The sequence below is a fragment of the Bubalus kerabau genome, chromosome 6 (genome assembly GCF_029407905.1).
Source record: "Bubalus kerabau isolate K-KA32 ecotype Philippines breed swamp buffalo chromosome 6, PCC_UOA_SB_1v2, whole genome shotgun sequence".
Classification (NCBI taxonomy): Eukaryota; Metazoa; Chordata; class Mammalia; order Artiodactyla; family Bovidae; genus Bubalus; species Bubalus kerabau.
Window position 1 is genome coordinate 92,424,347 of NC_073629.1, and position 27,935 is coordinate 92,452,281.

At 52.1% G+C, this 27,935-nt stretch overlaps 1 protein-coding gene across 2 annotated transcripts in view; it reads left to right on the plus strand.

Annotated features, from left to right (window-relative positions):
- The window catches only part of SSBP3 (single stranded DNA binding protein 3), a 166,700-nt gene that overhangs the window by 89,827 nt on the left and 48,938 nt on the right, over positions 1–27,935 (plus strand). For both annotated transcript variants that reach the window (XM_055585790.1, XM_055585792.1), the window contains exon 5: positions 27,447–27,536. In XM_055585790.1, coding sequence (XP_055441765.1) covers positions 27,447–27,536 — 90 coding nt within the window. The remainder of the gene's footprint in view (positions 1–27,446; positions 27,537–27,935) is intronic.

Genomic DNA, 27,935 nt, shown 5'->3' on the forward strand with positions numbered 1-27,935 from the left:
TAAATGCCAGGTAGTGACTGAGCCTGCCTGCAGCCCCCCAGGGAGCGTGAAGAAAGCCGGGCTAAGCATTGAAGAATGGGCGGAGAGAGGGTAGGAGGCTGGCTGTACCTCCCCGAAGTCCCCGCGGCATGCTGGCACAGAGCTGGGCATCTCGTCAGAGCCGGGCAGATGGCGTTCACCTGCTCGGGACGCGCTCCCTCGTGCTGGGGCCCTTGGAGTTGCAGGGATAATAACAGACAGCTGCCAGCTCCGGGCCGAGGTCTGCGGGCATTCAAAGGCTTGGAAGTGTGCGGGGAGAAGAAGCCTCCCTTGCTAGCTCGCTCAGGGCCTCCCCTCTCGCCTCGCCTCGCCTTTTGTTTTGAGATTTGTGCCCCCCTCCCTCACGCACCAACATCCGAGCAACAAGAGCATTTTAATAGAGGACAGTTCTGTTTTGGAAACGACAAGAAAGCGCCTCATCGAGTGTGACCTGGCCTCTCCTTTGTCCGGCCTACCCTGCTTTGTGTGCGCCTGCAATGGGTTTTGTTCCAAGGGGCAAAGGAGTTGGACATGGATTTGGTGTGTTCCTGGGGTTTTCTTTCTTTTTCCTTTTCTTGGCAGCGGCTAAAGCTTTGGGTTATTTCTGAGCACAGGGCATTTGGGGATCTGGGGATTTTCGGGACCACTCCAGGGTCTTTGAGTGACCGTGTGGTGTCAGAAACAGTGAGCAGCAGAGAAGGCAACTTTCCATCTGCCTGGCGTTTTCTCAGCCCATTGTGTACATGTGGAAGGGACAGATAATTTCTCAGAGTGCGATGGGCCTCGCATCGTAGTAGGAACGTTTCCCAAGGTATCAATGAAACTCAAGGCTGACTGTTTTGAGAACCAGCTTCATTTCCTTTCTCTATCTGTAGCAAAAGGGTGCTGGTGCTTCCTTGGTTATCTGGTTACCACATCGTGGCTAAAGTCTGTGCAGGCCAGTGTTGAGTCCCCCTGGCCTGTCTCAGCAGCAGAATCTGCTCTCATTAGGCTACTTGCAAAAAAATGTATCTTGTTTGGAGGCAGCTCAGTTTGATGGGGTCTGGTAGAAATTTTATAACCTCCCTCCATAGAGAACTCATGCCTCACTCGTTCAGGCCAAGCTTGGGAGGCAGGTTTGCCCAGCAAAGTAGAGTGTCAATAAGATGAGGAAGTCTATTTGATGATCTACGCTGCTGGAAGTTGGCATGCTTCATGGGCTCACATGCACTGTGTGTGCCTCGTACAGCCCATCAGAGGGTGGTATAACTTTGTTACAGTGGTAATCAGACTAGCTTTTTATCTCTTATCCCTAATCATTCCAAACCAGTGGGATTTTTCTATACAGCCACCCACAGAGATTGCCTTTTCCTTAGGGGGAATGGCCATTTTTCGGCTGTGCCACACAGCTTGTGGGATCTTAGTTCCTCCACCAGGGATTGAACCTGGGCCCCGTGAATGAAAGCATGGAGTGCAAACCACTGGACTGCCAGGAAATTTGCTTTCTTTGGTATTCTTAATTTTCAGAGCAGACCTAACAGTGAATTCCTGCCCTTCTGATCAGTGACCTGTCCTGCTCTTCTGTTGTTTTAACTACTGATGAGCAGCTCTGGGGAGGGAGATGTGCTTTAAAACATTGCTTAGCTCATTCTATGAACACTAGAGATTCAGAGATAAACGAAGGCAGGGTCTCTGTCCTCGAGGAGCCCACCAAGGAGACAAATGGCCCTGAGCACAGTACAGTGGGGTGGGTCCCAGGCAGGGTCCAGCCAGGCTGCATCAGGCGTGGAGGACGGGGAAGACTGGTTGGTTCCGCAGGGCCGAGGAGATGCAGGGTGAGTATAAAAATTGGTCGAAGAGGTGATGACTTAGGAGTGGAGAGTGGGTATTTGCTGCAAAGCCAGGAGGGTGGGGAAGCGATTATCCTCAAAGGAGGCCGTGTGCCCTCGGGTTCTAGGGCCGAAAAAGCAGAAGGAGAAGGATGTGATGGGGGCGTAGGGTACCCCAAGTTAGCGGGGCCAGTATGGCCTCTTGAAACCTGAATTTCTCTCGTCCTGGGGGCTGTGGGGACAGGGAGCGACTGGAATCCTATCTGAGTCTTTCACCATTAGAGTCCTCAGGTTGAGTGTCAAGGTCAGTAACGGTGGTGGGCCGCAGTGGAAGAGCCTGTGGGTGTCAGGTAGATACCAGCTCTGCCAGCTACTGCTGTGTGACCCTCGGTAAGCTAAGCCTCAGTTTCCCGCACTGTGAAATGGATCTTCTAAAGTATTTACGTCTTGGGGTTGGTGTGAGACGTGATCATAGTAAGTGCTTGGCACGTGGAAGCACCCAATAACAGTGCACCGTGGTTATCATCTATGTAACGATACTCCCAGCAACAGTTCTTAAGCAATGTCAGGGGGCTGGTCTCACTCTGCCCTGCCCCTGTCTTTCCCATTCATCTCAGGGATCACCCAGGTTAGGGGTGAAGCTGGTCAGTGAGGTCTCACTGTGGCCATGGCACTTTCCCTCTGTTACACAGCCTGGTTTCAAATAACCCGATGTTTGCCGATAATGAGCTTGGTGTCTTGGCCTGAAACTCTATGCCTGTTTGGACCTGTAGCTTTCCCCGGGTCCTCCAGTGGATTCGTCTGTGACACACGGCCGGCACCAGGCTAGAGCTTATCACACACCCGGGTGTGCTTTATCGTGTTCCTCCCATTCTCTCCCTGAGCTCTGCCTCCCTGGGGAGGCTCCTGGGGTTCCGTGCAGGCAAGACTTGGTCCAGCCCTGGGAGGGCGTCCCATCCAGAAGAAGGAATAAGAAAGGAACCCAGGAGCTGCCAGCCTGGATAGTAGGGGGCGTCTGGGAAGGGCTCCTGAGGAACATGGCATTTCCGTGGGACCCTGAGGTTAGGGAGTTTGCACACATGAGAAGGATGCAAGGGTGTCTTGGTGGAAGATGAGATATAAATAGATGACAGAGAGGAAACAGCTAGCAGGCAAGAGTGACTGGCCTTGGGACAAAACCGGGAGAGAAGGGTCTTCCTGGGCAGTTCATGGGTTAAGATTTCAGTGCAGGAGGCGCAGGTTCGATCCCTGGTTAGGGAACTAAGGTCTCACATGCCACATGGTGCAGGCCAAAAAGGATAAAGCTGGGAGAGAAAAGTCCGCTGGATGGAAAACCAGATAGTAATGACCCTCTTTGAACCTTGAAACCAAGAGAGAATTTCCTTCTGCCTATGGCCCATCCTTCATAAAAACATCCAAACTTGAGGCCTCTTGCTGCTTCTCTGTGACTCCCAGTTGCCCAGCCTGCAAAGGAAGCCAGTGGCTTCCAGCTTGAAGCTTTTTTTATGTGTCTAGGAACATTCCATGGGCCCGTGACTGCTCACCAAAGTAACTTTCTGCTCTCCTAACTGGATCTAATTTGCCGTTCCTCGGCCGTGACATCTGATAATAGGAAATTTACTATTTATTAAATGCTTATAGTGTGCTGCCTGCCGTGTTAGGCAGGTGCTGTGACCCCATTGACTAGGGAAGGGAGGCACTGGGGGACCAGTGACATTGCCAAGGGGAGGGCTTGGGTCTGCACCGGGTAGTTCACATCTCCTGAATCTCTTGATTCCTTATAAGGACCCTGGGGAGTAAGGTAGCAGTTTCCTTCTTACCCAGTTGACAGCCTGATGTCTTTCAGCGTGCGGATGTAATCAGAACTGGGATTTGTTACCTCTAGCCGTGCGCCCCCTGCTGCACCTCCCGCTAGACGTGGTTGGCCCAGACTTTCTCCTGTCTCTTGTGGCACATGTACTGGCCCGCGAGTGCTCCTCGGAGAGTGGCACCAGGTCCCAGGCATCCTCGCCCCTCCATGGGGGTGGCGGTATGGGTTTTCTGTATCACCTTCTCTGCAGTTATAGCGGATCAAGGCTCACCTCAGCCTTCAGTCCAGGGCCAGGGCTTGTTCTGATGCGTGAGGACCAGTCTTTTCTCTGAGAGCGTCCCCAAAGCTCAGCTTTCAACGTTGTATCAACAGTGTTCTCTGTGTAGAACATCCTGGGGCCTGGCTCCGGCGACCCCTCTGGGACTCTGCTCTTCCGCCTCTGCCTCTGGCTGCCTGCTATTCACATGGCCTCTGCACACACTGGCCTTCCGCGTGGAATGACCTGGCTTTCTGGAGCACCCACCCCCCACCCCCCACACCTGCTGAACCCTTTTCCCACCCTGCTTCCTAAGCCCTCATTCAGCCCTTTTCCTTGGAAAGGCCTCTTCAGCTCCTCTATGTGAGAGTAGCTAGCCCTGGGCCCCTGTGTCTGGTGCCCATTTGGAATGTGTGTTTCCTGCTTCTCAGAGGAAACCTACTCTAGAACTCTCTAATTCCTCAAACTCAGGAAATTGAGGCACTGCTTCTGGTTTCTGGAAGGCAGGTGGGTGGGGGTGACTGGTTCAAGGTCCCTGAAGTCGCCTGGAGTCATTGTTCCTGGCTCCCAGCCCCACACAGCAGTTTTACTGCCTGTTCTTCTTACCAGAAGCTGCAGGTCAGAGCCCTGCCCGCTTTCCATGCCTTCTGTCACCTGGCTCCCGCACACCTGACCACGCCCTCGCCTGGTTATATTCAGATCTCAGCCCTGCCTGGGCATCCTGTACAGGCTCAGGGCTGCCCCCTCCCTCCCTCAGCTGCCCTTTCCGGGCTTCCCCTTGCCTGAGATGCCATCTTCTTTCTCCTTTGCTCTTGTCAACATCGTCATTCATGGAGCAAACGTCTTGGAGGCAGTGCTGTCTGATAGGAATACAATGGGAACCAGACATGTCATCTTAAATGTTCTGATAGGCACATGAAAAAGGTATAAATAAACAGGTGAAATTAATTTTAAGAATATACTTTATTTAGTCATACGAATGTATGTCTGAAATACTGTCATTTTAAGACGTAATCAGCGTAAAAATCATTACAGTTATTTAACGTTCTTACTTCTCATACCAAGTCTGTGAGATCTAGTCCGTATTTTACGCATCTCAGTTTGAATTGCCTGTGCTTCAAGTACTCAGCACCCTTTGCAGCTGGGGCTTCCATGTTAGACCTGTGGGTGTGGGGAGTTAAGAGCATGAGGTCTGTAGAGGGGTGGGCTTGTCTTATGTTGTCTCTTGACTGTGCCATTTTATTAGCATGGGCCTTGGGGAGGGTGATGTCCCCTGTCTGAGCTGGTTATCTGCAAAAGCGTGCATCCTCACTTCATGGGGGTTGTCAGAAGAACTGAATGAAGGGCTCATGTAGGGACTCAGCACAGCATCCAGCACATAGCATCCGTCATTGTTTATATTGAAACAGTGACTCCTTGAGTGACTACCAGGGGCCGGCTTGGTGCCAGGACCTACCCCCCGGCCCCTGGGCTGACCTTCAAGGTAGTCCACCTCGTAGGCCCTGCCTACACAAGGGCTGTGAGGGACAGGGAGATGGGCCCGCTCAGGACAGGGGCTCTGGCAGGAGCACAGAGGAGGGGGTGGTAATCAGGAGAGGCTTCCTGGTGGAGTCACCCCCCCCCCGCCCCACCCACCGCCTCAAGCTCACCTTGGGTCCCTCGGCCTCCAGAGCCCTCTGTGACAACCCTGGCGCCCCTGTGACTCCCGTTTGCTAGCTCTTTGTCCTGTGTAATTAGTGTGGTGTGCCTCCCTCTTTTCTCTAATTGTGTTGTACAGCATGTACTTTATTATATCAGGGTATAATACCGTGAGGCTGGCAGTTATCTTGCTCACTAATTGTTTCGTGTGTCTGTCTCGTCTGCCCCGCCAGATTACCCACTCCTTCTGAGCAGCCAGCGCTGTCTCCGTAGCTTTCTGTTCCCCCAGCCAGGGAGGGCTGGGCATCAGGGCCCCGGTTCGAGTCCTGCATTCCCTACACTGATTTGGTCTGGCTGCAGACAAGTCACTCTCCTTCCTCTTGTGAACAAGCAGAGTGACCCAGGGACATTTAAGCCCCATTCTGCCCTAACATCCTCTGAAGTAGTGGATTTCTCTCCATAGGTTGAGCTTCAGTGTGCCCAAGGGGGTGCACGGTCCTTCTTGGCCTACCAAGTAAACATGGAGCATCCATGAAGTGCCAGCTGTTGGGAAGATCCTGGTGAAGGAGAAGATTTCTACCCTCAGGGTGCTTACAGTTTAGAGAAGGGAACGGATTTAAAGGAGTAAAACTGTCAATATTGTATTTAATCAGACTTGTGATCTGCATTCATTTAGTGGGTCTGAATACGTCGTGTGCAGCCTTGCCTTGTACTGAGCAGTAGAGGGGTGCCCTCACGCTTAGCAGGTGGAGGACACAGACCCACAGACACCCTCACAGGAAGACGTTGTCATGCCCGTGGGGAGGGTTGGGGGCCCTCCAGGGGGGTGTTTTACACCTCCTGCCCAGAGTCCTCTCAGAATCCAGAGAGCAAAGTACAGAGTTGGAACCCCCTTCCCTCCCGCGCTGCCTGGTAAGGCTGGGGTGTTTGTGCTGCTGCCTGGCACATGATTTGGGGGAGGACACTAAACACAAGCCAGATGAAGGCGCTGCCCGCGGGTGCCTGGGAGCAGGGGGCGGCCCTGGGAGCGTGCGGCTGGGGCACCCTTTATAATCACAACACTGCGGCAAAGGCTCCGGATCCCGGGGTGGCGACGGGCGGGGAGGCCGGCTTCCCATCTGCTCGGCCTCCTTTGGCTCTGAATGGATTAGTTCTGTTTGGGTTGGAGCTTACCGTTGTGTGTGTTTTTCATCCCCCTCCCGTTTGTTCTCTCTCCCTGGCCTGAGCGCCCGCTCAGAGCGGCGAGGGTCCCGGCGCAGGCAGGGAGAATTGTGAAGTGGCCATTATTCAAGCAAGAAAGGGAATAATTGGAGTTTGCGTTCTTCTGGGCTTCTATGGAAACTCGGCTGGGCCTGGGGGTGGGTGGGGGTGAGGCCTCGGGAGAGCGAGAAGGTGGGTGTCATTTTAGAAACTGAGGTATAGCGTGGTGTGTGTGTGCGTGACCCCACCTGGTGTGGGGTGCCCCTTAGCTGAGTTGGTGCTGGGAAACCACAGTTGATCTGGTGGTGGTGGTGGCGGTTCTCACAGATGGGGCGTCTGAGCGGCTCCGATTCATACCAGAGGATTCTGGTGAGGCTTCTGTCGCAAGCCACTGTTGGCAGGGAATGGGTATTACGGGCTGTGTGATGTGGGAAAGGACTCCGTGTGGGCCTGCCGCTGACCTCACCAAGGGCCCTCTGTCTGAGCCTGTTTTCCCAGTCTATCAAGTGGGGGTGGTGATTGCTATCATGCAGGCTTGCCGAGGGGGCAGAAGGTACGTGTGTAGGAGAGCTGGTGCCACCCAGCAGACACGGGAAGTGTACAGTAGAGCCTAGGAGGACCCAGGTCTTCATGACACTCTGGGGACTCTGGGTACGTGGGGCGTTGGCAATGCCCGTGGACCCTGCTGGATTTCTTGTTGGGCTCAGGGAGCTTTTGCAGGTAAAGCAGACTTACGGGGACCCAGCACTGGTTTTATACCTCCTCTTTGAAACAGAAGGTCTGTCCCTCCCATCGGTGGTCCCTCAGTCTCCACTGGGAGCCCTGCTGTGGAATGGATGTTTGGGGAGAGAGGGGTCAGGGGAGGCAGGGGAAGCGACCACAGTCTTGGCCTTTCAGAGTCCACATTCTAGCTTAGAATCAGAATTTCACACATGTGGAACAATTAGAGAAAAATAACAGATGGTGTCTGATCAGATGTCAGCGCCCCAGACGGCCCCACCCCCCAGCAGAAATAATCCTCCTTTCTCTGGGATCCCGGAGCCGGGCGCAGACTTGTGTGCTCCCCTGCGTGCATTGGTGTGTAATTGGTCGTTAGTGCCATTAGTTGTGCAATAGCGCATGTGGTTGAGTGCCCCACACGCTGGGTCCTCTCCTCAGTCCGTCCTTCTGTGTTGGTCCAGCCGTCTCCCCTCGGGGCCTCCAGGCTGGCCTGTGCGTCCCCTGCTGCTGCGCTCTGGAGCCCTCGAGCAGCTCTTCTTGTGCTGCCTCTAGACCTCTGTGACTCCCCACTTTCTTGGATGCTTGGTCCTGGTGGCCGTCTCCTGAGTTGGGTCTTGCTGTAGGAGCTTTTGGCTGACCTAGAGGATGAAGATGAAGAGCCTAGCCAGCCACAGGTCCAGTGCTGCTAACCAGTGGTGTGATGTCGACACTCCCCTATCCTTCCTGAGCCTCCCTTTTCTTGACTTTAAAAAGCTGGGATTGGAGTAAGCAGTGTTTCTGGTGTTGGTTCTGAGATTTCAGGTTTCTTTTGGAGGTTGTGTTGGCCTGAAAATGCCTTTGGTTTGCTGGACCTTTAGCTGGGCCTGGAGATGCCTCATAGACCATTTGCCTTCTAGAATCTGACGGTCTAGTGAGAAAAACGGACGTAAGCAGATGCTCATGGTGCTGCAAAGGGTCCCGTCACTGGATGTCCCAAGAGAAGGCCCTCCTGGCTCGACCCAGAGGGCTTCCTGCATGCAGTGGCTTTTTTGTGGTGGTCCCCAAGAGAAAAAAAGAGGCAGAAGATGGTGACTGAAAGGGAAGAGTGTGACAAGAGCATTGCAGGGTAGGGGCTCCCTGGCGATACAGTGGTAAGTCTCCATACTTCCAGTGCAGGGGGCACAGGTTTGAACCTGGTCGAAGAACTAAGATCCCATGTGCTGCGTGACACCACCGCGCCCCCCCGCCCCAACACACACACACACAAAAGAGAGAGAGCATTCCAGGGAAAGGGAAGAGCCTGTATAAACACTTGGAAGCTTAAAAGACTTGCCATGTTCAGGAAGGAGGGCCTATGGGGGTGGAGCTGAGACTGAAGGGCCCAGGGCAGCATGCAGCCTGGAGCAAAGTCCTCTTGGGTTGTGAGTCTGCCCATGAGATCTGCCTGGGGACAGGAAGGAGGACAAGAGGACGAGTAGTCAGATCCATGAACAAAGGAGGCTGGTGCACTGGTCCAGGAGCGAGTCCAGTGGAATGATGGGGAAGACATGGTGTGGGGTGTTGTATGGAAGCTGGGAATCAGCCTGGCCTATGGAGACCTGGCACAATTGGGAGGATTGCCCAGACCCCCTTGACTGTCACACATTTTCCTAGTAATTTGGTGCCCTTGTACCCAAGAGGGTGGGCTTAGGGGTGATTTGCCTCAGCCTGGATTTGCTGAGGACATTGCAGGGGAAAAAAACCAACCTCCATCCAAATTATCCAAAGAGTGAAAGCATGGTGGCATGTGGAGCACCCCGGCCTGGTCCTGGGCGTGTCTGTCTCTTGCTGTGAGCCTGCGTTTCCCTTTGGTGAAGATGGCAGGGGCGGGGGTGGCAGGACTGGTGCCTGCGGTGTGCTAGCCCGCCCCCATGACTGCCGCCTTTGTTTCAGGGGTTGGAGGATCACGCAGGGCAGGGTGGCTCATTCTTGGCAAGTGGAGTGGAAAATGCCAGTGTCTTAAAGCGAGTCCCAGAGGGGTGGGGATGGGTGTGTGTGTACTTGGCTGGGTGTGCCCCCGAGCATCTCCCTTGGACAGGGCATCTGTGCTCGCCCAGCCTGGAAACTGCATGGAGCTCCTTCCCTTCTAAGATCTCATCTCATCTTCCTATTAAACATTAATAATAACTGATGACTAACCCTCAGCAGGACCGAACCCCCAATACACATTGGGCAGATATTGCCTGTGTGTGTGGTCTCCGTGCATGTCCTTGACCCAGCGTGGCACCTACAACAGAGCAAAGTGTGTGTGTGTGTGTGTGTGTGTGTGTGTGTGTGTGTTTTGTTGTTGCTACTTTGGAGCCACTGCAGAATTTCTCATCACTGCCAAGTTACTTCCTCGGGATATATTTAGATAGTGCGAGATGAGCGAGAAGTGGGCGACGTGTATTTGCACAGGGATGTTTGCACACGTTGACCGTGGTGTTTTTGGAGCCGATGTCCAAGAGCTGGCTCCTTGCTCAGCCCTTGTCACACTCTTGTCGGGGAAGGGCTGTGAGTAGCTCCTCTCGGGGATGGGGTGGGTGGGAAAGCATGGTGGCAGGACAAGTCTTCTGCTGCCCTCTGCCTTCTCCCTCCCATTGAGAATGAAGTCAGGGTCGGGGGCTTCAGGAAGAGTTCAAGGAGGCAGCTGGGAAGCCCACACTCTGCCCATAGGGGCTGCTGTCTCCTGCTGTGGGGTGGACACTGTTATTGCACCCTGATAAGATGAATATAATTACTTGGTTGTTTATCTTTATTGGAAGTCATGGAGACTGTGTTGGCTCCCCAGGGTGGGGTAGGCAGGTCTGGCCCTGCACCCCTGCTCTAAGCACTTTCTCCCACTTCCTTCCTTCCTGCCCTCTGTTTTAGTGTGCCCCTCTCCTCTGTTTGAGTGTGTGTCATCCATATGGCAGCGTGGTGTGATAGGGTCCAGAGTGGTCTGACTGCAGCCAGGGGGCCTCGGGTCCAGAGCGGTCTTCTGTGGCCTCCCCAGACCTAATCAGCTTACAGTGGGGCAGGGCAATGCTCTTCTGTTATTAAATTCAGAGCCCTGGTCTGCATGATGGAGGCAGCTTTAATGAGATTAGAAAGCTTAACCGAGAGGCCAATTAAATCTGGGCCCGTACCTGTTTGGGCGGCTGTCTAAGCCCCGACCTGCATCCGGAGGCTTTCTACAGGCCTCCTGGGAGCTTGGCTGGGGAGGGTGAGGGGTAAAAGATGCCTGCCCATCTAACCACCCCTGGACCTGGGGCTGCTCAGGGCAGAGGCAGAACCCAGGAGGAGTTTTCTGGGACATCTGATCCTGGAGTTCCCCAAAACTGGATCCCTAGAGGCTTCCTGCAGCCTGGGGAGGGTGGTGACTGGGTGGCTGGCAGAGCCCCCAGGTGATTCTGATGTGCAGCGAGGTTTGGGAACCAAGAATTGAATCCACCCCTGTTTTTCTTTAATAGACGAGGGAAAGGGACTCATGGGGGGCAGCCTGCCAGGGCCTGGCACCCAGCCCCATGCCTTTATCACTGTAGTGCCCTCCTTCCTTCCCAGCCCCTTGGGTTGTCATGAGACAGGGGATGCAGTTGCTCTTCTGTTCACACCCAGTTTTCTATTTGTTTCTTCAAACTCCTGTGTAAGGTAGGCCAGGCAAAGAATAGTGACTTCCCATTTCACAGATGGGCAAGTTAAGGTTGAAGAGATCTGCCTCACACTGGTACCATCACTGGAAGGCCTGTTTGTAAGATTAAAGTCTTTCCCTTCCATGACTGGAGTCTTCCTTTTGGTTCCCACTGGAGGGGATGCAGTGTGTTGGTGTGTGATGAATGGACCCAGCCAGGAAGAACTGTGACCTTGTAAAGACACTTAACCATCGTGGTCTTCGTTGGCAAGGTAGGTCAGGTACAAAACAAAGGAGCAGGCTATTGAGAGGGCTAAGTGAGATCAGCTTCCTTTCCATGTCTGCATGATGTGTTATTTCTGTTCCTGGAATGCGGAACCAGCCAGCTTTGGGGGACAGTGATGGGAGTGCTGAGAGGCTCTACAGGTGACCGGTGCCCCACCACCCCACCTAGCCCACACAGGGCACGGAACTTCCTTGGTGGATAAAAAGTGGAGAGAAGGGTATAGAAGAAATGTCTATTCAACAAAGTAATTATTGTCCACCTGATGGTAGGCTGAGCACTGTTTCTGGGGGAAGCAGAAACCTTACTTTCATAAACTCTGGGAAGCAAGGCAAATCATTGCCATTTTCTAGATAAGACTGCCAAGGCACGATGTCTTGGAGGACTCGGGTCTCAGACCTTTCCTGCCCTCCCACTAGGATTGTGAGGCTGCGGCTAGGTCTGTTAGCAGAGAAGCTGGGGGACTCCTTCGTGTTCTAAGGTTCTAGGTTCAGGTTTTCTGGAGGCCTGTGGATTAAAAAACTCCTATCTGCAGTGGAGAAAACCAGGCCACAGCCTCAAATGCAATTAGACAAAAATAAAAGAAAACCAGAGTGCTTTAGACCAGATTTGCAGCAGAGTGGGGAGTTTGGTCATCATCCTTCAAGAATGGTCCTGTGATGTCTATGTGGCTTACACGTTTCAAGCTAGGAATAGAACTAAGATTCAAATTCAGGTCTTTTCCAAGGTTTCCATGTTTCTCTTCTCCAATGATTGCTTGAGAAGAGGAACATGGAGACTTTGGGAAGATAAGGCCTCTCTTTGTCCCTTTTGACATTTGGATTTATGAGAGTATGTTCTGTTCTTTAAAGTTACATCTATAAAGAAGAAAAATAAAAGACATTTCCCAGAAGAGCCGGGCCTAGCTTTGTGCAAAAGCTCTCTCACAGCCCCCAGTCATTCAGTGGTTACTGATTTTATTGGACATATTTGGATACTACTATTGAATATTTGGATTCTACTTTTTGGAACCAGTAGTCCTGCAGGGAGATAGCTTTGTCCATATGATAAGGCCAGGTAGAAAGTCTTGTAGGGGTTACAGAGTTTTATGTTGACTTGGAAGAGGAAAAAAATCATCCTGCCCAGTGCCCAGGGCAACCTGAGGAATGGATGGGTAGATGGACTAGAATGGCAAAAGCCAGCAGGGAGGTGGGCATTCTGGGTGGAGGGATGGCATGTGCAGAGGCTGGGGACCAGCATGTGCTTCTCAAGGCTGAAGCTTGATGTCCATGAGAAGAGGGAGGTGAGAATGGGAGGAGGAGAGAGGCTGAGATGAGATCCCAGCCCTCCCGTTATCTCCTTGTTTGCATTAACTCATGCCAGCTCCAGGAACGTGTTGTCTTATATTGGTCGGGGCATGGGGCAGGGGAGCATCTCAAGATAGAGTGAATTGCCTGCCTCTGAATTAGCCAGGGAGCTGGGGAGTCGAAGCTCCTCCCCTCGGTCCAGTGCTCTGTCTGCTTTACCATGGCAGCCCTTGGTTAGGAGTTTATTGGAACTCCTAACGTTCCATCTCAGCCATCTCAGCCCTTGTTGAGAGGGTTACGGGTAGAAGCAGTTATCTTCTAAAATTGAGTTCTAGCTCATGAACCTACTCAGGGCCTTCCATGCTTGTTCTGTGCTGGGAAGCAGGGACATAGAGGTGAGCGTAGGTGGAGGACTAGGAGTTCTATAGGTAGATAAAGGGAAGGTGGCAGGGGAGCTTGTTGAGCAGAGAGAGTAAAAGTAGCATGAACAGTGTCCTGGGGGGCCTGAGACTTGCTTGCTGAAGGGCTGGAGCTGTCCTCGCCACGTGGTAGACAGAACAGGGGTGTGGCCAGAGGTTCCTGCAGGCTCAGAGAGCCTGTTCATTGCCCACCCTCCCCCTTTTCTCAGCATCTTATCTTTCTCTTCTCTCTGCCTCTCTCATGTTCTTTCAAGTCAAGTGAGGAGTTGAATCAGGGAGGAAGAGTAGGATGCATTCTGACTGAGTGAGCTCAAGGCTTGCTCTGTGCCATGTCTCTTGATTCCAAGAACCATGTCTTTTTTTTAATCTATGATTTGGAGGGTCCAGCTGCAAAGGGCAGTTGTCAGATTGGCAGTGGATTCCTCCATCTATGGGGCACATTTTCTGGGGTGCAGGAAGGCATCTTAGGGGGAGACCTCTGCCTTGATGTCTTTGTCAGCTTCTGCCCAGGCTCAGGAGCACCACCCCCCCCCCCACCTCTGCCTGTCCCCAAGCCCTGGAGGTAGTAGGCATGTTCTCTGGCCCCTCTAAAAAGTGTATGGAAAAAGTTGCTCCTTGGGCCAGCGGAGCAGACATCTACCTGCAGGGAGGCTGAGAACCAGAGCATTCAACCTGTCTTGAGAGTGAACAGCAGGCTCTGCTTTGGAAATGGAAGGGAGGCTTGACCACCAGGGCTGGGAGAGGCAGCTAGGTCTTAGCATCTCATAAAGACTCCTCAACTCATACATGATCCTTTCACTGCACCCAGCCCCCTGGCCCTAGGCTTGACTTCCATCCAGTTGGGAGTGAGACACAGTAGCAGTTTAACTCTAGAGACCACCCTACTCCCTTGCATTTTTTTGTCTTTCTTGGAACTAAAGATGCTTTGTCTAGGTGTTAGCTTAAGCTGTCTCCACAGCTGTCTTGGGAAAGGAGGTGTAACCATGATCTCATTTTGCTGACCTGACCATTGACTCCAGAAGAGGCCACCCAAGTCATCTGCCAGGAGGGCGGAGCCGCATCAGTGCCTAGGTTTTCTGAACACCCAAAGCTTGGGTTTCACAGGCAGAGGAAACAGCCTGTTCTAAGACGTGTGTGGGCATAGTGGGGTGTGCGTGCATGTGTGTGTGGCGGAGGTGCTGTTTTTCGAGGGGAGAGGGTAATTGTATGAGTTAGCTAGTCTTGCAATTTGACCTTGTAGACATGGTGACTATTCTTGATAAGCAGAATTTCTGCAAGAACTTTATTCATCCAAAAAATATTTACTGAGCCAGCACCTTCTCTATGCTGTGCACACTATTCCTGCCCCCATCCCTGTGAAGGCAGCTGGCTAATTTAATAAGAAATTAACAGTCAGATGTGACAAGTGCTGTGATGAGGAACACATGGAAGATGAAGAGGTTTTGCCCGGGAGGAGAAAGTGAATGAGAAGTTCCAGAGAGATGGACCAGCCTCCGCAGAAGCGTAGTTGGGCATGTTCATCAAGTAAATTTGGGTGAAAGAAAGGCCTTGTAAGCCAGAGAGTACTGCTGCTGCTGCTAAGTCGCTTCAGTCATGTCTGACTCTCTGCGACCCCATAGACGGCAGCCCACCAGGCTCCCCCGTCCCTGGGATTCTCCAGGCAAGAACACTGGAGTGGGTTGCCATTTCCTTCTCCAATGCATGAAAGTGAAAAGTGAAAGTGAAGTTACTCAGTCGTGTCCGACTCTTGGCGACCCCATGGACTACAGCGCACCAGGCCTTCCATCCATGGGATTTTCCAGGCAAGAGTACTGGAGTGGGGTGCCATTGCCTTCTCCGCAGAGAGTACTAAACAATAATAATAGGTTATTCCTTTTCTGATAGACTTAAAGAATCTAATTTGTTGAACCCTGATGAAGGTCTCTAGAAAAGACCTTCCTTTGTGCTTTCAATACCATATGGATTGATGGGGAGAGTAGGGGTGGACCACTGAGAAGTCCCGTGTATGGGTCAGAAGTCTCAGCAGATAGGTCCTCTGGTCCCTCGGAAGGCTTTGACCAGTCAGGTCATCTCTGGTTCTTCCAGGCTGGGCTCCTGACCCCATCCCCCAGCAAGTTTCTCACTAGGATCCTAAAGGCCGAGTGTGTCCTTGGGTGCTCTGGAACCATTGTGGCAGGATGCTAACAAGAAAGCCCTGCTTGTGTGCCTGGCAGACCCCCAGCAAGCATCTGTGGCCTCCCTGTGATGACCTCCAAAGGGCAGCCCTGCCTCGCCCTGCAGTGGCTCTGGCAAGACCTCAACAGGCTGTGGAACGAGCGTGCAGACTGGGCTGTGTCAAGGACGGAAGCAGCCTGGGTCTTAGTCCATGCCTGACCTACATCTTCAGCCCCTCCGCATCACTCTTGGAGCAAACTGAAGAGCCTGCCACCCTGAGAGGGCCTCCTGCATGCCTGCAGGGTGGGCCCTGTTCTAGAATGGTGCCAGGCAGCGAGGGGTGTGGTGTGTCTTTGAGGGGCTGATTGCTGTGATCACAGAATTTGAGTCAACCAGACTGGCTGGGTTGGGTTCCTTAGGGACCCTGGGTACCAGAGCTGTTATCGTTCCCGCCTCAGAGACATAGATATGTGCGCACACAGACTTGCCCAGAATCTGTGACCTCGTGAATCCTCTTGTCGAGGGTGTTAATGTTTCTTTAAAATGACTGCCCTAGTCCCCTCACGTCAACATCGCTCAGAGTCTGCTCAGCGCCCCAGGGCCTGGGAGCAGGGTGAGGCCTGGGAACTTTTCTACAGTCCCACCGAGTCTGCTCAGCGCCCCAGGGCCTGGGAGCAGGGTGAGACCTGGGAACTTTTCTACAGTCCCACCAAGTCTGCTCAGCGCCCCAGAGCCCGGGAGCAGGGTGAGGCCTGGGAACTTTTCTGCAGTCCCATCCAGCGCAGCAGGCCTTTGTTGTGCACCTACTGGGTGCCTGATCTAGTTCTGGGAAGGCTTCCTGCACCTGCTGCATTTAGGCTTGAAGGACAGGTCGGGCAGCAGGGGAGGCCTCAGGGAGGGCTCGCCCCCAGCAACTGGGGTCTTCCCAAGAGGAAGGATCCCTGGTAGGCAGCATCATCTCAGGGGGTCAGGGCACTGGGTGGGGCAGAAGGGACTGAATTCCGCCCACCCTGGACCCTGCTGTTTTGTAAATGAGGCACCCAGGCAGGGAGGGGATCGTCCTGTTCTCGTCACCTAGTTAGTTTTTTGGAGGTTGTCACCGAGGCTGAGCTGCAGTGCCCCTTCGTGTTACCTGAAGAATTTGGTCGAGGGGAAGGAATGTGGACTGGGAAGTCAGGTAGACCTGGGTTCAGGTCCCAGGGTGCTGCTTCCCGGCCTGTGGAACTGTGGGCAGATCAGCTCTCTGAGCTTCAGTTTTCTGTAATGTAGAGATGCTAATGCCACCCGCCGCCCTGGGGCTTTTTGAGGGGATCAGAGATAAGTAAGAAAGGGCCAGCATTAGGAGGCACCTGTCTTGTCATCTGTTGCTGTCCTGTCATTTCTGTGGGCAGCACAGGCAGAGGGGGAGGTGTGGCCAGAGCGTGCCATCTCCCCTAGCCGGAACCCTCTGCCTGATGTCATGCCTCTTCCCTGTGTCCTGGAGGGCCCAGCCGTGGGCCCAGCCACTGGTGACCTCACCTGGCAGATGCCCAGGAGCCCTCAAGACGAGCTTCTCCACCTTCTGAATGCATCTTGGGCAGCACGACGCGTGCGCTGGAGGCAGGCTGACGCCTGGGCTTCAGGCAGGAGCCAGCGGTGCAGCCCCCCGGCTGGCAGCTGGGCGTGGAGGGCTGTCCGAGTGGACAGCCGTGGATTCTAAGCCCCCGGCTGCTCATGGCGTTGTTTGGTTCAGTTTCCTTTGCGTTGTGACCTACATCATTCCTTATTTGCTAAACCCTCTGAGCAGGCAGCAGTAATAAATCAATTAATGACTCCGATGAATCGTTTAATGGCCGACAAAATAACAGTAAGGCCAACAGCTTGCATCTCTCCAGTGGTACCCAAGGACCCTGGTCGACCAGGGTGGGGGACGAAACAGAGACTGTTAGCTAAATGAGCGCAATTAATATGCGCTTTAAAGGCTTAGGCGGCATCTGTTCGTGCAGCCCATGCGCCTGCATTCCCTGCTTCTTCGTTTGCACCCCCTCCCCAGCCTAGTGTAAACTTCCCCGCTTGGATGTCAGGGGACCCAGATGAGATTTTCAGGCTGTGCACCTCATCCCGTCATGACGGGGGCTGAGCTGAGGGAAGGTGACTCTGTACCCCCTGAATCTGGTGCTGGTAAGCAAAGTGTGTGCCCCCTTTCTTGAAAGGTGTTCTGGGGGCCATCCCTTTAATGATTTCTCTTAAACTTAAAAAAACGGAAGTTTCTAAAGCGGGTGGGTTTTTTGTTCTGTGCACACCTCAGTCCTGGCAGGATTAAGTTGTCATTGGAACTGAGTGTGTGTGCAGGCCCATGCCAGGGAATTTTCCACTTTGCAGAAGCAACTGCCAGTGTTCTTGTTAAGGAACTGTCACTGGCCTACTATGACATGTTTGCGGTTGTAAGAGGCTCCTTTAAGACAGTGGGGGGTGTGTGTGTGTGTGTGTGTGTGTGTGTGTGTGTGTTGCTAATGGTGTAAACCAGGGTCTGAAGCTCATCTCTCTTTAAGAAGAAAATCAGCGTTGTACAAACAGCATGCTGTTGATCCACTCCACACTGTTCATTTGCAGGGGGGACCTCTCGCCTTTAATCTCCCTTGTCTCACGTGTACATGCCTAGGACCCGTGCCCTCTGCTGTGCAGCTCTGCTGGGGAGATGTTTGCACACAGGGAAGGGCACCCTGCCTGGCATCTACAGTATAACCAGGTATTAATTACATGGGGCTCCACCTCTTACCCAGATGATGCCCTTTGATCCAGTTCCCAGAAGAAGCGAGTGCTTCCTGGGTTGGATGGGCAGGGCCTGGTGGGATGGTGGCCGTGACCGTCTCAGCACAGCCAGTTCCTCTTCTTCTTGAAAATGATTTGAGTGGGGTGACTTTCTTTGATTGTTTTTTAAAAATGAGAGAGGCCGCTCCTCAGAAGACTGGGTTCTGCCCCACCAGGGATGCTGTCTTCTGCTGGCCCCCACCCTTCCCACGCCCTGGCCTGCCCTGTGTTCACAGAATCATAGAAAGCAAACGCGCATGTCTTCCACCTGGTGCTGTGTTGCTGGCTCAGGAGTTTGAGTCCCTTATCTGAGGAGTCATATTTGGGTTCCCCATACCCGTGTTGAGGGTAGAGGCCTCCCCGTAATAGACGATGATGAAGGGCTGAGGAAGGTAAAGTGAGGTGCCCTTGTACTCCAGCTGCTGGAGAACAGAGGGGCTGGGCATAGAGCCAGGACCTCTTTACCCTCCGGCAGCATCTTTAAACGTCAGTTTCAAAGCTTTGACCGGAGAAGCCAGAACACAGCCAGAAGGTCTGGGCTTGACTTCCAGTTCTGCCTGTTCTGAGCTGAATGACCTTGGACAAGTCCCTGAGCCCCTGTTTTCTCATCTATAGTCCCTGCCCAGTCATCCAGGAGGATGGGGAGAGAAGCTGGTTGAGCTGCCCTAGGTTAGCTGGTGAGCTGGGTGGGCAGCCTCCTCCCCCTTCTAGGGGAGGGGACGTGGGTAAGCCCCATGCCCACCCCGTCAGTGAGATGGAGTGGCTGGGGAGGGCAGAGGCCTGACAGGATTTATGCTCTGAAGGAGAAGCTGTCAGAAGGCCTGGTTCCAGGGGAGGGCTAAGATGACAGCAGTAATCTCTCACCTCCCTATCACCTCCTGCATCTCCGAGGCTCGCTGTCCTTTAAGGCCCTGGCTTGAGTGCCACCTCTTCCATAAAGCCTCCCTGATCCCTCTAATCCCCACCTCACGGCGCCCGCCTGGAGCACCTTCCCACATCCCTCAGTTCTCCTGTGGAGACTTCATTTCATCCCCTGGACCTCATGGGCAGAGCTGAGCCTCTGTCGTCTCCCACCCCAGTGGGCACAGCACAGCATCCCTGGCGGCCTAGGAGCCAGCATTTGCTGAACACATGGCCGTGTCAAAAGTGCTCCTAACCTTTTTAAGCTCCTCGCCTGCCTTGTTTCTCCTTCTCTTCCCAGGGTAATTTACCAGTTAGATCCAACAGACTCTTTAGTGAGATCTTACATTCCCACACACAGGCACACACAAGCATGCACGCACCCTAAGTGGAGACCAACTCAGTGAAATACTTGCCGGAAGGAGCAGTTAGAAGGCCAGTCTACTCTGGGAAGAGAAAAACATGTGGATGATCTCAGATGTAGAGAATGCCTTGTGCTTACCTTATGTTACTATGAGCTGTTGTTTCTTTTCATAAGCAACAAAAAGCACCCAGAACTCTCTTTTGTAGGGACTGGTGGCAGGATGGAGAGGGGTGCATTATTTAGGTTTCTTGGACCGAAATCAGAGGTGGAGGGACAGAGAGACTGAAGTTAGAACACTTAGGATAATGCACTTCTCTGGGCCTGATTTCTTACCAGTAAACAGCAGTGACACCTTCGCAGGGATGTTGAGAAGTAAATTGTACCCCCTTCCCCAGGGGTTTGGGATCAGGTTGAAAAGGCATTTGCTACTCTCTGCCTGCTCTCTCTGCATTCCTGCATCCATCTCACTTTTCAGGAGATAGAAATGAGACGGGGATGTTAGGGAAGAAGCTCTGGTGTCAAGACAGCCCTCTCCTGGGTCTGACGGCCTGACCGTGCGAGCTGGGGCTTTTGTCACCCTTTCTCAATTTGTGTGGCCGAGAGCTCGGTGTGATGCCCACTTGGTTCACTGTAGCAGCAGGATCTCAGCCACCTCACTTGGAATTGAGCAGAGGCCTGGGGGGCAAGAAGCTCACCCGAGTCATACAGCAGGTGGTTTATAGCCAGACCTGGAACCCTGATCCCAGGACCCTCCATCGGGGTCTCTTCTGTCTCCTAATAATCCTCAGGAAATGCCAGGTGGTGCTGGATAACATAGCTCCGCCCTTTTCAGAGGGGAGACTGAGGCAGTCCCCATGGCTCTGTTGTGGCCAAGCAGAGACGAAACTCACACCCTCTGATCCTGAGTGCGCTCGCACCCTGTCCGCCTGAGCCACCCTGAGGTGACGTGGCCCACCGCTCCCAGAGGCTCTCCACTCTAATGCTCGGATCTGGAGAAGCTTTTGGCGGCTCAGAGCATCTGCCCCTGGACCCAGGGCCATCCCTCAGCAGCGACGAGCGAGCACGTCCTTTCCTCCCCGCACGTGATGGCCCCCTGGCCGTTTGGAGGCAGGGATCCTGTGTTGCTCACTCCCCTGTGTCATCCAAACCTATTTTTAACGCCAGCCAGTTCTGTCTCTTCACGTAGCAACAGCTCTGTGTGTTTTTCCAAGCTGGAGAATTAGAACCTCTGTTCTCCAAATGGATTCTCTTCTGTGGTCTGCACATAAAACCGAGAGGCCTCTTCCAGTACCTTCCACTTTTGCCACCCCGCTTCTCTGTCTTGGCCTTTCTGTTTGGGTGATGAGATTCTCTCCATTCCCTTAGCTATATCTTCAGTCTATTGATGCTGCTAAAATTCCCTCTAGGAAACTTGGGGGGAGAAAGCAGCGACATTACATTGCCAACAAAGGTCCATCTAGGCAAAGCTATGGTTTTTCCAGTGGTTATGCATGGATGTGAGAGTTGGACTATAAAGAAAGCTGAGTGCCAAAAAATTGATGCTTTTGAACTGTGGTGTTGGAGAAGACTCTTGAGAGTCCCTTGGACTGCAAGGAGATCCAACCAGTCCATCCTAAAGGAAATCAGTCCTGAATATTCATTGGAAGGACTGAAGCTGAAGCTGAAACTCCAATACTTTGGCCACCTGATGGGAAGAGCTGACTCATTGGAAAAGACCCTGATGCTGGGAAAGATTGAAGGCAGTAGGAGAAGGGGACGACAGAGGATGAGATGGTTGGATGGCATCACCGACTCAATGGACAGGGAAGCCCGGTGTGCTGCAGTCCATGGGGTCGCAAAGAGTTGGACATGACTGAGCAACTGAACTGAACTGAGGAAGCTTGGCCCAGAGGGTCCCAGGTCACTCCTATATTTTGCAGAGCATGTTGTATTTTGAATTGTGAATTCTGTATTTTGCACAGAATGCTGAACCCTCTGACCTGGTGACACCTGTGTAAACATACCTCCCTCCCTGGAATATGAACTTCTCTCACAGGCCTTCATTTCTCAGAGCTGGAGTGCCCCTGTCTCCCCCTTCCCCAACCCCCCAAGTGTCCTCTGCTGCCGAGCTGTGAGCACACCGCCATACACCACGTACCCCTAGTGTCCTGGGTGCTTGGCCACATGGCCTGTGTTGAGTTTCAGTCAAGGAAGGCTGTACTTGGTGGTTTCACATGTGGGCCCCGTGCTGCTACACGCCTGAGTATTGGGGTGGGGCAAGGAAGGAGGGGATTTGCAGAACAAAGTTCCATTTTGCAGCCTTGTAAATCAGTCAGGAGGGGTTGGGTGACCTGGCAGGAGTCCCGCCGTTCACTCTGAGCGTGTTTTTATTCTGTTTTCCAGGAGCTTCCTGTGCACAGAATAATTTTTTTTAAAGAGAGTAAAAAATGGGTGGGGGATTCCATGCTAGTTTGTGGGTGAGGCTAACTGGGGGTCTCAGGGTAAGGCTGGAAGGTCCTGTCTTGTAGGGAACACATACCCCACCCCGCCCTCACCAGGCTCTGCTTCTTGAAGGAAGCATGAATGTCACCTACCACAGGATATACAAGATGTGAAGTGGCAAGCTCCGGGGAGCTTGTCTCTTGGTCCCTCTTGACTGACCCTGTTCCTTGAGTCGCATGGGACTCCTTGCTATGGATTGAGGAAAGGGCCCAAATCCAGAACTTGCCAAGTCTGTTCATCTGTGGAGCCTTGGGTACTCTGGTGGTGTTGGGTGAGTTTGTCAGGCGTGCACTGGGATGTCTGGCACGGGCTAAGAGGTGTCAGATAGGATTCTCAACTGTCCTGAGCTACTTGCTCTTCTGCTGAGATCTCTTCCCTGTTGCCTTGAGTGGCAAGCCCAGGTTCCCTCACACGGCTTTCAAGGCTTCTCGCTGTGGCTCAGATCCCAAGGCTGCAGGTTTGAACCCTGCATCTCTACCAGGGGTAAGAGTGGGGGGTAGAATGTGCTTACTCTGGGACAGGGGTAGTGTCCCGGTCTCTCCTCGCTGTTGACAGCGGGGTTTGGTGGAGTGGCATCCAGAACACACGAACAGAGCTGAGGGGCTGCAGTGAGCCCCTAAGCCCCGGTGGCTGTGTAGCCATTCTGGGGTCATAAAGAAACCCTACTCTTGAGGGTGAACGTTGTAGAATGAGCCCTCCTTGGAAGGCTCCCTGGCTGTGAACAAAAATAAAATACTTTGCAGGGAGGGAAACTTTTACAGCTTCAGGCAGATGTCTGAAGGCACCTCAGGCTGTCCAAGTGGACTAGATCCCGGAGGCTTGGAGGAGGCAGCTGGCTGCAGTGGGCCACACCACTCAGTGCAAGGCCTGTTTTCTATTTGGAAAAGAATTTTTAGTTAGTTTAAAAAAAAAAAAAAAGCATGAGTTGCCAAACTGCATGCCCAATTTGATTCTGCCTTTTTTAGTCCATGTGTGCATGTATGCGTATATGGATAAAGGTTGCTGAAGAGGGGCTGTTGGGGGTTGCGGTTGGTACAGGGGAGAGCCCAGATGTCATGAGCTAGCTGTTATCTCCAGGCTTTGATAATCAATAGGTTTGTAGGTGGTGGTTAAGTTTTGACCTCTTAAGGGTTCTTTTTTTGATCTGATTCTTTGTTTTTAAATACTTATTTAGTCTTAGGTGGGTCTTCTTCGTCGCGCACAGGCTTTCTCTAGTTGCAGCGAGTGGAGGCTGCTCTCCAGTTGCTTCTCGTTGTGATGGCTTCTCTTGTTGAGGAGCACAGGCTTAGAGCTTGGACTTGGATGCTTGGGGCACAGGCTTCGTTGCCCGCGGCTCGTGGTATCTTCCCAGACCAGGGATGAAACCCGTGCTCCCAGCGTTGGCAGGCGGATGCTTAACCACTGTACCACCACTGCCCTGCAAGCCCTAAGAATTCTGTAATGAATGGGAAAAGGTAAAATCTGGGCTCTGCCTTCCTAAAATTTAGGAGCTGCTGTTTCTAATCCCTGCTCCTGCTAGGTGTATGGACTGGGTTGGGAGAGTACGTTGGAAGAAGAGCTCCAGAAGTCATCTTCTCTTAACTCCATCATTTGACACTTGGCGCAACAGAGGCCCAGGGCAGGCAGGGCCTTACCCAAGCCCATGCGGGAGGTCTCTGGCTCCTGACTCCTTCCTCCCCTACTCCGGTGGAAGAGTTCCTGGGCACCTACTATAGCCCCAACGTGCTGTAGGCCTCTATGAATGTCAGAGGGTTTTGGTTTTGGTTTTGTGTTTTTAGAGAAAACTCACATGAGACACTTTGCTGAGTGCTTTAATGGAGTTCTAACTCCAAGTTGGAAACCACAGGGAGAGGCCGATTCCTAGCAGTCCGGAAAGGCCTGGCTCCAGATGGCCAGATTTGAGCCGGTCTTTGAACAATAAAAGTTGTAATTGTTTACTGAACGCCTGTTGTATGCCTCTCATTGTGCTGGGTCTTAGGGATGGTAAAGGTGCTGTTGAGGTGTGGGGGTGAGGGCAGCGTCACGTCGATAGATGTGGGGTGAGGTCCCTTGGATTGGGTTTCATGTGTAAGAATGATTTCTTAACCCTCTTGTCTCCCTGTGACACTGGTTGCTGCTTTCATTTTATTTTTTGTCCTTTTCTGCCCTTTTGAAAGTTTTGTATTATAAGTTCATGTTTGCCTCAAAATCAAAGAACGGCAGTAACTGTCATACTTTAAGACACAGAGTTAAACACTGCAGAGCTACTTAATGTTGCAGCTGAAAGAGCCTATAAAGGATAAGTTATCACCCCAGCTTCCTGACACCTGAGCCACTACTAACATGGCCTTCCTTTCACTGGAGGGTAGCAAATGTCCATTTCCACCCAGATGTCAAAGAATTATACCATCCCCCTACTAGAACTGTGGATTTTCCATCCCTAACATTCAAAGGACCGTGGATTCCTGATCTTGTAGGAAAAAGAGATTTTGGTGTCAGGGGAGCCTTGTAAGTCATGCACCTGGTTCAAGTTTTCATTTAAAAGTTTTTTTTTTTTTTTTTTTTTTCTTTTAAATGATAAGATATCCATATGTTACATCCTTAATGTTTAAAGAGCTCATGTATATTACTAAGGAAAGACGTCAAATACCTAAATAGCTAACGACATGAATGATTTGTCATTTCTTTTACTAAATGGCCAGTGTAAACCATTTTAAATGGTTAGTGATCCAAAAGATTAAGTTAAAATACCAAAGAAATCAAAGAGATACCATTTTGTAGCTACTAAGTTAGCAAACACTGATGTAATGCCCTGTTAATTAAATTAGTTGAATAATGATATTAGTCTCATTAAAAAACCATGTTTTCTTTGACCATTTAATGAGAGGAGAAGTGCTTGTGATATTATTTAACAAAAAACAGTGACTAATTTTCTTTTTACTCTGCTGTGTCCTATAATAAGAAAGTGTTTTATATTAAATGAATAATGCTAATTTAAAGAACCAAGTTGCTGAAGCTTTCCAGATCTTTCTTTAAAAGCCACGTGTTGTTTCTGAGCTGAAGGCTGAGGAAGAGTAGATCTGGACTCTCTGAGGATAAGTAGGAAAAGGCACCTTCAGTCTGCTCTCCACACAGACACTTGTTTTCTCATCTGTAATGTAAGGGTGCTTGTGTCTGCCTTGGAAGGCCACCTGGGGGTTCAGGGAGAGACGGTGTGAAAGTACCTGGCTGGTTCTGAGCATCAGGCCAGACAGCCCCTGCCCTCCACCCTGCCCAGGGCTGGGCCATCGACTCAGTCTTTCTCACACTGCTGTCAGGAGCGCCATCGTTTCCATCTTAACCCTGAGAACAAGTCAGTGTCACATTTGTTGAATAAAACATTTAATCAGGGCAAGAGAGGGTTTTGGTTTTCCCAAATGTATCACCTGCCCTTGCCCGCCTTTCTGATCAGCATCGTTGACCCACCCTCCTTGCTTGACTGGTGGACTTGAATGAAAATATGAGTAATTTGAGAAAGATCACCTCCTAAGAGGGTACCTCTGTTTTGGAAAGGTGTCAGTTTTCCTCCAAATTATATAAGAATTTTTTTATTTTGGTAGGAAGATGACTTGTATAAACGATAGAAGTTTGGTAGGATAAGCAGATAAAAACAAATAAGAAAACTTCCACTAAAGAATTGAAGATAATAACATTGTAAAACTCTGATCATTAGAATGGACAGAATTAGGACAGAATTTCTTAAAAGCTCAGAAACCATCCGATGCCTTTGTAAGAATTTTTGTCCCTGATTTCAAATGAGTGGAAAACTTGTATCAAGCCGGTCGACCATTTTGAGGAGTAAAATCTATGTTCTTTACCAAAATAAGTTGCTGAACGATTAAAGAGTTAAGTGTAAAACCAGTCTGTGGAAGAACTTGAAGACAGCATAGGAGGGTGTTTACCTCACTCCATTTAAAATTTAAAAAAAAAAAAAAAAAAAAAATTTTTTTTTTTTTCTGCTGCTGCTGCGGAGTAATTGTTGGCTGTAAATCATGAAAAGTTGCATTTTTGCAGAACAACCAACCGCAAACAAAGAGTGCAGCTGATGGATAACCGGGCATATTCCCCCAGGCAGCCCTCATCCTAGATGATACCGGGGCGGGGGGCTCAACCAGGGCTGGCTGCTCCTCCAACCTAAGGAGGTAGAAAGGGGAGAGCCTGGTATTTTGGGGTTTTTTTAACACATTGCAGGATAGTTGGCAGACTCTCTTTACACCGAATCATTGTGGAATGTTGGGCCAGAGAAGCCAGCTCCATCCCATGCTATTCCCTTTTACCTGGGGTCTGTTGAAACAGCTACTGTGGGCCTCCCGAGTCCTCCTTACTTCCAGATTACCAGCTTCCCTGGGTTACAAAACACAGCCCATCCCATTGCTTAATCCTCCCCAACGCTTAGGAGCAGCTAGGCCCACCGCAACCGGAACCTAGTGCAGAAAGCTGAGTGGCTTGCCATGGCCACCCCTCACTAGTCCAGGCAAACAGTGTTTGAACCCCAATGTACTGGTTCCCAGGGCTGTCTGTTTTCTTGCTGCATGTGGTGTGTTTGGGGAATTCATACAGTCCCTCATTCTCTTCCCTGGGAGTTAGGAGTTCTGGGTCCTGTTTTGTGGCTGAGGAAAGGGCAGGAGAAGTGACTTAGAAGTGGTGACATCAGGCTGCAATCGTAACAGAAGAGCGTTCTGTTTCTTGACCCTGAGGGGCTCAGTGTCGTCCCAGAGGACCCATCAGAGCCCCCAGGAGGACAGTTGGCGATTGTGTCTCAGAGGCTCAGTCCTGGTGGGGTTTGGGGACCTTCGAGGTTGGGTCTGGGCTTCCTGCGGGAGCAGCCCTGGGAGCTGTAGAGTGTGGTGGGGAGCAGAGCACCGGCCCAGGTGGGCGGTCAGGCCCGGGGGCTTCTCTCTCAGCTTCACCCGCCCATGTGAGCACGGGGCCAGGCACAGACATGCCGGCCATGTGAACAGGTGGGACACAGATTGTCTGGAAGGAGGCCAGGCTGGGGAAAGCAACGTCTGTTCACCCCTGGGACGCATTTGTTGAGGCAGATGTACCAGGTAAATGCCGGAAGAGCAGCATTGGAAAGAAAAAGTAATGACAATGCAGCCCACCTCCTCTGTGGCCCCCAGGACCCTGACGGGGCCAGCGACATGCCTGCCTGCCTCTCACATTTCCCAGCTGGTCTGTCTGTAGATTCACTAAGCTGTCGACGTTCATTGATCTTCTGCTCTGTACAGCATGCCAGCGTCTTGGCGAGGGCACCCCCATTCATGAGGCACCTCGCCTGCCCTGCGGAGGCTTCTTCAGAACTAAAGCGACTGAGTGGGGAGGCGGGGCTCACTAACGGCTACTGCTGCTTGGAAGGGTGTGTGCATGCCAAGGGTGGGCATTGTCCTCCCGTTCTGGTGGTGGTGGTGGTGGTGGTCGTGGTTTAGTTGCTCAGTCATGTCCGATTCTGCAACCCTATGGACTGTAGCCACGAGGCTCCTCTGTCTGTGGGATTTAGTGATGAGGAAGCATAAGCTCAGAGAGCTCATCTCTTACCCACTGAGTGACAGTTCTGGGAAGGTGCTGGTGTTTTGGGTGGATGGGGGGGTCTTTGGAGGACGTGGGTGGAGAGGGTGGAGGGGGCTGGGAGTGAGAACTCCCGTCTGTCTACATGGGTGCAGCCTCTTACTTTCCACCCTCCTGTCTCCGCAGAGTGCAGCAGCCGCCCCGAGCCCCGTGCTTGGCAACATTCCCCCCAATGATGGCATGCCGGGAGGCCCCATCCCTCCGGGTTTCTTTCAGGTACGTGCTGGGCCCTAGGCCCTGTGCTTCTTTCCCTCCAGGCCAAGCCCCGGGCAGGCGGGAGGGAGGGAGAGAGAGAGAAGTCAGTAGCAGCTCAGTTTGCCATGGTCTAAATACAGTTGCTTCATGCTGGTTCAAACCCTTCCCTTCCCATCCCTCTCGCCACCTCTTCCAAAAACCAAGGAGGGGAGCAGAGAAAGCTGGAGAGCAGACACCTCCGGCGCGTGCCGTCACTTCTGCCGGAGTTTGTTTTCTTCACGCCAGCTTTGCGCTCGCGACACAGCCCGCCCCTGGTCGGGAGGCGGTGGGGCTGCTTCCAAGGCCGGTGCAGGGCTGTCTTTTAACAAAAGGCCTTTTTTTTTTTTTTTTTTTAAACAAAACAAGTAAACTGTTCTTTGT